At 45.6% G+C, this 11,312-nt stretch overlaps 1 protein-coding gene across 1 annotated transcript; it reads right to left on the reverse strand.

The window, feature by feature from the left end:
* Positions 1-42: 42 nt before the first annotated feature.
* On the reverse strand, positions 43-7,900 carry LOC122748379 (immunoglobulin superfamily member 1-like). The gene is made up of 5 exons (XM_043994022.1): positions 7,867-7,900; positions 7,573-7,608; positions 7,091-7,366; positions 4,180-4,479; positions 43-353 (listed from the first exon to the last, which is right to left on the reverse strand). Exons 1-5 carry the CDS (start codon positions 7,898-7,900, stop codon positions 43-45), a joined length of 957 nt encoding a protein of 318 aa, XP_043849957.1.
* Between the last annotated feature and the right edge of the window lie 3,412 nt (positions 7,901-11,312).

Genomic DNA, 11,312 nt, shown 5'->3' on the forward strand with positions numbered 1-11,312 from the left:
ATAAGGGAGGGAGTGGTTATTGGCACCCCACCCTCCAGTGGGTCACATGGGCTTCTTCTTCTCACCTCTCACTATAAGCTCCAGGGGCTCACTGTGTTGTGTCCAGACACTTCCATTGGTGTCAAGCTGGTAGCTGCAGCGGTAAGAGCCAGAATGCTCAGCAGTCACATGAGACAAGGAGAATTGGGCCCCTTCTTGAGTGGTATCCACGGTCTGAAGGATTGTCTCATCTCCCTCTTTCCACAAAACAAATCTAGTAGCCCACAAGGGTCCCCAGCACAGCAGCATCATGTTGGCTCCTGAAGCTATCTCTAGGCGAGGCCAGGCTGAGAGGGAAGGCTTGGGAAGTACATCTAGAAACCCAAATAGAGGCAAGACATACTCAAGGTCACTTCCATAGTTGGGATAGAGATGGGGGCAGAGCAAGAGTTGAAAGGTCCCTGAGAAACTCTGACCACCAGGTCTTACTTCCTCTAGCTCGTTGGTCATTCCCTGCCCAAAATCTCCTTTCCTAGAGAGGCATGGATGCTGAACCTCAGGTGTTCTCTGGGGTGATCTAGAAACAGGGAGGTTTTTTCCTTCTGTCTTTGTCCCCTGAGTCTATAATACTACTTCATTCAGGCCATCCTTCGACTTTTGCTTTCCCTTTTCTTAAGGACCCTCAGCCCTTGTGCCAACCTCTACCTCATGATGGTCCAAGTGCCCAGAACAATATGTCCTCCCAGATTTCTCAGGCTGTCTCTCAGGTTTGAGCCTCTATCCTGAACTTTATGCCTTGGGGACCATGACACCCACTCACCTGTCACCCAGATCTCTAATATCTCACTGGGTTCAGACACCTGGTTTGGAGCCATCCTCCCATAGTAGACACAGCTGTAGTTACCAGTATCCTGGGCCCTCACAGAGAGGAGGGGAAAGTCAGCTGAGGTCCCAGCTGGGCTCTGGATCTGCAAAGGCTGGGGTGTCCCCACCTTCAGCAGAATGAATGTCACCCTCCAAAGAGATGACTGAAGGGGCTGCCGGCACTGGAGAGTCACATGTGTCCCGGGCTCTACAATAAGGCCTGGGAGGGCTGAGAGGGAAGGCTTGGGCAGAGATCCTGGGAGGAAAAGAACATGGGGATTAGAGTCATGACACCTAAATTAAGGCCCTGCTCTGCCCCTGAGTCCCTGTGTGACCTTATGCATTCCCTCTTTGAGTGTCAGTGTGGTTGTTTCTCAGTCATGTTCTTAATGTGCCCATTACAGGTTTTCTTGGCAAACATACTGCAGTGATTTTCCATACCATTATCAAGCTCATTCTATAGATTAGGAAACAAAAGGCAGGACAGTAAGTGACTTGGTCAGCGTCACACAGCTTGTTTTTAAGTCCAGATTTGACCTCAGGAAAATGGGTCTCCACAGAACTCACTAGCTGCCCATGAGTCTCAATTAACTCCTCTGTAAATGAGGTATTTGCGGTGGAGCAAAGATGGCAGAAGAAAACCAGGAAGCTGCCTGAGCTCTCCCAAGTTTTCCTCAGAAATAACATTAAATTAAGCCTCTCAACAGATTCTGGAGCTGAAAAACCTGCAAAAATATATGTAGTGAAACAATCTTCCTACTTAACCTAGAAGATCTTCAGGAAATGTCTGCACTCTTTGCAGATGATATGATAGTATACTTAGAGAATCCCAAAGAATTAACTAAAAAAAACCCCTACTTGAAACAATTAACTTTAGTAAAGTTGCAGGATATAAAATAAATCCATATAAAACATCAGCATTTCTATACATGACCAACAAAGTTCAGCAGCAAGTGATAGAAGGAGAGATTTCATTTAAAATAACTTTTGACAATATAAAATATTTGGGAGTCTACCTGAGAAGACAAACCAAGGAACTCTATGAGCACAATTACAAAACAATTCACACAAATAAAATCATAACAAAATAATTGGACAAATATCAATTGCTCATGGATATGCTGAACTAATACGATAAAAAGGACAATTCTACCTAAATCAATTCACCTATTCACTGCCATACCAATCAGAGTACCTAAAATTTATTTTATAGAGTAACAAAAAGGGGCAGCTGGGTTGCGCAGTGGATAGAGCACTGGCCCTGGAGTCAGGAGTACCTGAGTTCAAATCCGGCCTCAGACATTTAATACGTACTAGCTGTGTGACCCTGGGCAAGTCACTTAACCCCAATTGCCTCACTAAAAAAAAAAAAACAAAAAACAAAAAAACAAAAAACAAAAAAACAAAACAAAACAAAACCACAAAACACAAAACAAAACAAAAAAAAGAGTAACAAAAAAATAATTACAAAGTCCATTTGGAAGAACAAAAGGTCAAGATTATCAAGGTAACTAATAAAAAATGCACAGGAAGATGGGCTAGCCATACAAAATCTAAAGCTATATTATATAGTGGAAGCCACCCAAACTATTTGGTATTCACTAAGAAATAGAGAGGTGGATCAATGGAATAAGTTAGGCACAGGAGACACAGTAGTAAATTTCTATAGTAATCTACTGTTTCATAAAGCCAAAGACACCAGCTTCTGTGAGAGGTACTCAGTATTTGACAAAAACTGCTTGGAAAACTGCAAGACAGTATGGCAGAAACCAGGCATAGATCTATATCTTGGATCAAATACTAAAATAAGGTCAGAATGGGTACATGGTTTAGACATAAATGGTGATACCCTAGGTAAATTAGGAGAGGAAGGAATAGTTTAACTCTCAGATTTACGGAGAGGAGGAGAATTCATGACCAACCAAGAGACAGAGGATAATTTGAAATACAAAAGGGATGATTTTGTTTATATTAAATTAAAAAGGTTTTGTACACATATAAGCAACAGCCAAAATTAGAAAGGGAGCAAAAAGCTGGGAAACCATTTTTACATCCATTGTTTCTGATAAAGGCTTCATTGTAAAAATATATAGGGAATGAAATCAAATTTATAAGAATGCAAGTCATTCCCCAATTGTGAAACGATCAAAGGGTATGAAAGCACAGTTTTCAGGCGAAGAAATCAAAGCTATCTATTTTCATATTGCCATATGAAAAAAATGCACTAACATCCTATCGATTAGACAAATGAGAGATTTCAGAAAAACCTGGGAAGACTTAAGTAGACTGATGATGAGTGAAATGAACAGAACCAGGAGACCATTGGACACAGTAACAGAAACATTTTGTGGTGATTTACTGTGATAGACTTAACTCTTCTTAGCAATACAGTGATCCAAGAAAATTCCAAAGGACTCATGATGGAAAATATTCTCTACATCTAGCAAAAAAAGAATTGTGGATTCTCAATGCAGACTAAAACATACTCTTTCTACTTTTTTTTTTTTAGATTTTTAGATTGTATTTTGATTCTTCTTTCACATCATGAGTAATGCAGAAATATGTTGAACGTGATTCAACATATCTAGTGTATATCAAATTGCTTTCTATCTTGGGGAGGAGGGAGGGAAAGAAGGGGAGGGAGACAAATTCAGAAGTAAAAATCTGATGGAAACAAATGTTGAATATAATCTTCACAGGTAATTGGAAAATTAGAAAATACTTTTTTGATTTAAAAAGAAATTAAAAATAAATGAATGATTTGACAAGAAAATCAGAATCTTCTAGCTGTACTTGGCTAGGAATCTGAGACCTTCCTACAAGAGGGAGCTCCCCCAGGTTATGGTCCTATGCATTTAATAACTCTCACTAGGGAAGCTCATAACATTTCACACTTTGCATTTGGGGTGTCACAGGTAGACCCAGGGCTCAGCCAAATTCAGCCCTCAGATCATGGTCCTGAAGGAAGAAATCTCAGGCTCATTTGCAGTCTCTGTCACTCTCTTATTGTCTGACCTTAGACAAGTCCTTCCCTCTCTCTGGGCTTCACTTTGCTCATTGGTAATGGGAGCTTTTGGCCCCAAGAACCCCCAAGGCCCATTTCAGCTCTGAGCCTCTTCTCCTGACCCCCAGCTCAGTCCCCACCATGACCTTTCTTCCCAAGATTCTAGATCAGAACAGAAATGCCTCAGATATTCCAAGACTCCAGAGTAATGACAGGTCCTAAGGCAGAGCTGGTTGTGTAGACAACATTCCCAGGTCTCTGTGAGGCCCCTGTCTGAGCAGAAACAAGAGGGGTCACACACAGAGTCATTCTGGGGCTCACACCCCCCTCACCTGTCACCACCAGCTCCAAGGCATCACTGGACTCTGATCTTGTAGCAGAGGCTCTCCCGTCCCTGTAAGTGCAGCTGTAGCTCCCAGCGCTCTCAGGTCTCACAGAAGGGAGAAGGAAGCTAGTCCAGGACTCTGCTGATCTCTTCTGCTGTAAGGGCTCCTGGGTCCCAGCCTTCCACAGAGAGAAAGTCACCTCTTCAATGGCAGAGAGCTTTGGCCTTGAGCACCAGAGGGTGAGGTTGCCCCCTGGGGCCACCACAAGGCCAGGATGGACCCACACAGTCGGCTTGGGGAGTAGTTCTGAGGAGAAAGGGTGTCAGAGTCAAGGGCAGATGGCATTTCTAGTACCCCTCCCCTGACCAGTGAGAGGGGTAACTGCAATAGAGCCTCTGTTCTCACTTGCTTGTCTGGGTCCTAGCTTGAGCTGAGGATATGCCCACTGTTCTGGGGCCAAGTCTGAGTGCATGCAGAATAGGAGAGGGCACCAGTGCCTCCTTCAGCCTCCCCACCCCAAACCATGCCTACACTCTTGCCTGGATCTTACGCTATTTTCAGAGTTCTGTGGGTGTCTATTTGGGGTTGGACTTTGGGATTTAGGGGGTTCCCAGCTCAAGTCACCTTGTGTACTCAGCCTCAGCTCCAGGGCCAGGCTGGGGTGTGACCCTCTGTAGGGGGCTGTTGTCCTGTAGTAAATACAGCTGTAGCTCCCAGTGTCCTTGGCCCTCACAGATGGAAGTGAGAAATCAGCCCCGGTCCCTGCAGGGCTCTGCAGCTGCAAGGGCTCCAGGCTCTTTGCTTCCAGGAGGGCAAAGCTGTAGTCCCAAGAAGGGGCCTCCTTGGACCTTTCACACCTGATGGTCACTGTTGTCCCTGAGACTATATAGGAGGCAGGTGAGGCTGAAATGGAGGGCTGAGAAAGGGCTCCTGTGAAGGGATGAAGGAATGAAGTTAGGGACCTGGCCTCTCTCGCCCTAATCCCCTCTAATCATCCCCTGAGAGGGAGAATAACAGAGAAGGGTGGGCTGAGGGTTCCTGGCCAGGCCCCTTTGCCCAGTCCCGTAGGCCTGTTCATGGCACGCTAACTGGGCTCTCTGGGGCCCCTTTAGAATGGTGTGCTGGGCCCAGGAGGGCTGTAAGGGCACAGAGTGATGGGAGAAGAAGGGAGATAGGAAGAGGAGGTCACCCTACCCCTCCTGCCCCTCCTCTCCCCCTCCAAGGGGCCCAGCTCTGGGCACACAGCCTGGGCTGCTGGACCAAGGGAAGATCTAATGTAACATCCCTGGACAATTCAGATGTTTGCTTAAGCTCTGAGGTTTGCAAAGCTCTTTCCTCCCTTAACCCCGTGACTGAGGAGTTAGACAGGGACTCCTATCCTCAGTCCTGGAGCCCACCCATTTCCCCATATGGCCCCATGGTGCCAGGTCTCTGTCCTGCCACTCCCTCCCCATCTCTCAGTGAAACCAGGGCAGAATTGACAGAGTTATATGAGCATTCCTGGTTGGGAAGAAGCCGGGAGAGGAAGAGGGGGCTCCCTCTGGGCAGCTCAGGGAGGAATTAGGTTTTCTCCAGTTTTCTTGCCTTACTGATCACCCACTAATCAGGAGCCTCCTGCTTAGTGATGGGGGAGCACCAAATCTTTAGGGAAGACCATCCCTGCTGGCCTTGGGGAGCTCACAGTCCCAGGGGTCACAGGGGTTTGAGCTACAATGGCCTCATTAGATGATCCAGCCCTTGGGCTTCATGTCATGGAAGAGGAAACAGACATGCAGAGAGTGGTATGGGGGCTGCTAAGTGGCACAGTGGATAAAGCACTGGCCCTGGATTCAGGAGGTCTTGAGTTCAAATCTAGCCTCAGACACTTAACACTTACTAGCTGTGTGACTCTGGGCAAGTCACTTAAACCTCATGGCCCCCCACAAAAAGAGAATGAGTCTACAATCATGCAGCCAAGAACTATGGGGATAGTCGTTTGAACCTCCTGACACAGGATGCTAGTCTCAGGCTGTTTCCCCCTTCACCAGGCTGTCTTCTAACATGGGCCAGAAAGACATTGGCTTGGAGTGTGGAACATGCCCCAGTGCCAGAGTGGGAACTCAAGATGTCTTTGGACACGATGCTGGTAGTGCCAAGAACAAGGACAGTGCCACTGGATGCAACGAGGGGCAGGCAGCATGCTGGATCATCTGGGAATTGGGCCTTGCTTTAAGCATGTGTATGAAAGTGATGGGTTAGGGTGGGGAAGGCATCACAGGCAGGAGGAAATGGGTGAGCAAGGGCAGAATGGTGGGACATGTTGAGAAGTGATAAAGTCATCTATCCAGTGCAGTGTGGGCAGAAGGGTACAAGGGCAGACACCACTGGACAGGGTGGATTTTCCCAGTTTGGCCCTGAGAGGAGATGGGAAAAGTTTATCTAGATGAAGTTTTCTCAGTGAAAGTCTGTGTGCCCCTTCTCACAAAGGCTGCTGGGTATCCCCTAAAGGAGGAGCAGACCAGCCCTCCTGTACAGGTCATGGGGAAACACTCACCAGATGGGGAAAGATCACTGGTTTGGGAATGGGGGACAAAGATTCAAATCCCGGCCCAGACATTAAAGATCCAGGCGACCTGCTCATGTCATTTTACCTGCTCTCTGGCCCCCAGTTTCCCCATCTCTAAAAGAGAAATCATGGTACATGTGCTCTCCTCCTCACAGGATTGTTGAGGGGAAAGATTTCAGAACATCACTTATGTCCCCAAAATGTGAGCTGGTAAGCCAGCAGTTCTGGGAGGTGGGGGTGCTAAGGGGAGGCAGATCATGAGCCTGAGGGTTTGCCCTGCTTGTAGCCCAATCTCCAGAGGGGATTTGGGCCTTGTCTCTCAAGGTTGGCATCCTTTCCACCAGGGATGGTTGTATACCAGCATCCCCTCACCTGTCACCACCAGGACCAAGGGTTCACTGAGCTCTGACCACCAGGGCCCTTGCCCGGAGCGGCAGCTGTAGCTTCTCGCATCCCTCACATCATCCACCTTCCTGAGCACAAACTCTGCCAGCTGCCAGGATGCATGTCTCTCTTCTCTGAGCTCTCCATCCTTCCACAGCTGGAACCTGTCACTCCCCAGGTGGCCCTGGCACCTGAGGGTCACATCTGCTCCCTTGGGGACCACGGGACTTGGTAGAGCCCAGAGGGTGGGCCTGGGCAGAGTGGCTGAGAAGGAAACACGTTGATTTTCAGAGAGGCCTCTGGCCCTGGTGTTTATTTCACGTCTGGATTCTGAAGTCCCTCCCTGAGTCATCCCATCCATGCATCACAGTGTCCCATGTTTCCCTCCCTACTTCTCCTGGGAGTGGTTATTGGGATTTATCTGGGAAAGGGAGAGGAAGAGGGCAGGGGGCTGTTGGGGCAGGACTCACCCATCTGTGCCCTCATCACCCAGTTCAGACCCAGCCCTGGAAGAGAAGCTCAGGTTACAGATGGCTCCCCTCCAGCCCACACTGACTATCTCCAGCTCTTGCCAAAGCACTTGAACCTCTCAGTCTGCTTTGGTCAGAATATGAAGGAAGAGCCCTTTGAGCAGACTCTGGCTCCTGCTCTGGACAAGAAGATCCTGACTCTTCCTTATGCTGCTTCCCTGTCCCCAGCATCAGGCAATCAGGCACTTTGTCACAATACTCCCTTCCCCCCCAAGCCTGACCCTGGAGACTCACCAATGGAGAGCAGGAAAGTGACTGTGGGGGCCATGCTGGGTCTTCTGCTCTGTCCTGGGCTGCCCAGCCTCATCTGTGTGGAGGGGAAAAGGTAGCAGAACTGGAGGCTGTCCCAGGATGTGGTGGCCAGCCCTGCTGCCTTACACCCCCTTTACACAGTCCCACAATTTCCGCTTTAATAATGATGAAAGAAGGACCACTGTCCTTCAAGGCTTAGCTCTAAAGAGATCAGGGTGTCTTGAGGTTTAGGGCAGCCTGGCAAGGACCAGGGCCACCCGTAAAATTCTCACCCAGAAAGGACAAAGACTGGACACCAAGGCCCAGTGCTATGGGCCCAGGAGAGTCAGCCTCAGATCCATGGCTTATTTGGTTTTTGAGCACATGTTCTATGTGCTTAGATCTTTCTGGGTCATTATCATCTTCAACTTTCTTGGGATGATTAACATGAACAACAGCAATAGCAACAGCAACAACAATGGCTGTCATTTGTCTAATGGTTCAGGATTGCAAATTATTTAACAAAATTTTCTCATTTGATCCTCACAGCAAAATGGGAGGTAGATTCTATGATATCCCCATTTTATAGATGAGAAAACTTAGGTACACAGAGGATAACTTTCATGCTCAGGATCACAAGGTGGGACTAGATACAGATATAGATAAGAGAGATATAAAAATAGAGATGGAGATATTGATATTGATAAGCATGTACATATAGACCTACACATACACACACATAAACACATGTATACAATTTTCCATCTCACGAGCAGTTGTTTTAGTGAATTGAAAGCTTGACATGTAAACAATATGGTGCGACAGCCACCCCTAACGATGCTGAGATTGTCACCTGCTTATGGAGAAGTGGTGGTGATAACACACATGCTGTACATGCCTAGGTCAGACCACACCCAGAGAACTGTGTTCAGGGATGAGTGTGATCCTCTAGGAGGAATGTGGATAAACTGGAGCAAATCTCATACAGGATGATCTGAATAAATCATCACATCAGAGATCACAGATGTACTGATGGAAGGGAACTCAGTTGTGATTTGTTCCTTTCCCCTCATTTTACACAAGAGGAGACTGTCTGAGGGAATTTAAATGACATGCTCAGTGTTAGAAAATGGCAAATCCTTCCATATGAGGCAAATTTAAAGAACTGGATATTTTAAGAAGAGATAGTAAAAGGCAGGCATCATTGGTATATTCATTTTTTTAATTCTGAATAGAATTTTATTTTCCAGAATATATGTAAAAACAAAATTTTAACATCAATTTTTAAAAAAATTTGTTTTCCAACTTCTCTTCCCCCCTCCATTCCCACTCCCACCCACAAGAACTCAAGGAATTCAAAATACGTTATACATGAGTAGTCACGGAAAAATTCCCATATTAGCTAGTTGTGGGGAAAAAAGTAAAAAAAAAAAAACCCAAAACTTTAGATTAAGGGATTGTCAAAGAGGAAAAGAAAAAAAAATTAAAAATGTGTTTCCATCTGTTTTCAGATACTATCAGTTCTTTCTCTGCAGATGGGCTGCAATCTTCATAAGTCCCTCAGGGTTACATTGGATCATTGCCTTGCTGAAAATAACCACATGCTTCCCAGCAGATCATCCCCCACTATTGCTGTTATTTTGTATACAGTACATTTCACTCTGCTTCAGTTCATGTAGGTCTTTCCAGGTTTTCCTGATAGTATCCTGTTCATCATAACATTTGTATAGTACCTTAAGCTTGACAGAGAATTTTCTTCATAAAAGCCTAGCAAAGTAGTTACCATACGTTTTGCCATTATAATCAATCATCATAACTATTTCCTTCCATCCCACTCCCTTCCCATGACATTTACTCTATCTTCTTTTGACCTATTCCTCTTCAGAGGTGTTTTACTTCTGACTGTCCTCTCCCTCACTCTGCACTCCCTTTTTTCACCCTTCCTTCCTTGTCCTCTTCTCCTCCTATTTTCCTGCAGGGTTAAATAGATTGCTCCTCCCAATTGGGTATGAAAGCTATTCCCTCCATGAGCCCACTCCAATGAGATCAGGGTCTCTGAGCTAATTCTGTGTTCTAAATTTTTCTTCCTCGCTCCCTCCTCAACCTTCCCTATGAGATCAAGCAATTCAATATGTCATGCTGGTGCAGTAATGCAGAACATCTTCATCTTCCTTGAAAGTGTTGTGCTTTTTACTATTCTCTCCCCCAATCTGCCCTTTTCTCCTTCCCATCTTTCTCCCAACCGCTTTATACCCCACCCCCTCAGGACAAAAATATATTACTATAGCTACTTGAGTATGTATGTTAGTCCTTCTTTGAGCCAATTCTGATGATATCAAGGTTCACTCACCCCCAACTCCTTCCCCCTCTTCTATTCTCCTCCATAAGCTTTCTTCTTGTTTCCTTCATGTGAACTACCTCTCCCCAGACCATCTCTTCCCTTCTCCCTCCCCCAGTTTATTCCTCCTACACCTCAACTCTATTTTAATGATGTCATCATGGATTAGTTAGGTGGCACAGTGGACAAAGCACCAGCCCTGGACCCAGGAGGCCCCAAGCCCAAATCCAGCCCTAGACATAAGACACCCCACCCTGTCTGCCCTACAAAGAACAAAACATAAATGCTTTACAGATATCATCCCTTCATATTCAGTTCAGCCCTGTCTTCTGTGAATTTCTTGTGAAGACTATTTTGTTTTGCTTTTTGGTGAGGCAGTTGGGGTTAAGTGACTTGCCTAGGGTCACACAGCTAATAATTGTTAAGTGTCTGAGGTCACATTTGAACTCAGGTTCTCCTGAGTCCAGGGCCGGTGCTCTATCCACTGTGCCACTCAGCTGCCCCTGAATTTCTTACTGAGATAGTTCTTATGATTTCAAAATATTATCTTCCTATGTAGGAATGTAAACAGTTTGACCTTTTGAAAAAAAGACCTCATGAAGTCTTTTTCCTGTTTACCTTTTTATGCTTTTCTAGGATCTTGTATTTGAAAGTCAAATTTTCTATTCAGTTCAGGTCTTTTCATCATAAATGCTTGAAAGACCTCTTTCTCATTGAAATCCCATTTTTTCCTCTGAAAGATTACAATCAGTTTTGCTGGGTATGTGATTTTTGGCTGAAGTCCCATTTCCTTTGCCCTCTGGAATATTATATTCCATGCCCTTCGGTCCTTTAATGTAGAAGCTGCTAGATCTTGCTTCATCCTTATTGGAGCTCCACAGTGTTTGAATTCCTTTTTTTCTACCTGTTTGCAGTATTTTCTCCTTGACCTGGGAGTTCTGGAATTTGGCTATAATATTCCTGGAGGTTTTCCTTTTGGGATCTCTTTCAGGAGGTGATCGGTGGATTCTTTCAATTTCTATTTTAGCTTCTGCTTCTAGAATATCAGGGCAAATTTCCCTCACAATCTCTTGGAGGATGGTGTCTAAGCTTTTGTTTTGGTCATGGTTTT

Source organism: Dromiciops gliroides, chromosome 3 (assembly GCF_019393635.1).
Source record: "Dromiciops gliroides isolate mDroGli1 chromosome 3, mDroGli1.pri, whole genome shotgun sequence".
NCBI lineage: Eukaryota > Metazoa > Chordata > Mammalia > Microbiotheria > Microbiotheriidae > Dromiciops > Dromiciops gliroides.

What these genes read in the sequence shown, in the direction of transcription:
- LOC122748379 (XM_043994022.1), bottom strand. Translation starts at nt 7,900, where the DNA reads ATGGCCCCCACAGTCACTTTCCTGCTCTCCATTG. An exon ending in CACTTTCCTGCTCTCCATTG is followed by an intron (nt 7,609 to 7,866) that starts GTGAGTCTCCAG and finishes CTTCTCTTCCAG; the next exon opens with GGCTGGGTCTGAACTGGGTG. An exon ending in CTTGGAGCTGGTGGTGACAG is followed by an intron (nt 354 to 4,179) that starts GTGAGGGGGGTG and finishes TTGGGTTTCTAG; the next exon opens with ATGTACTTCCCAAGCCTTCC.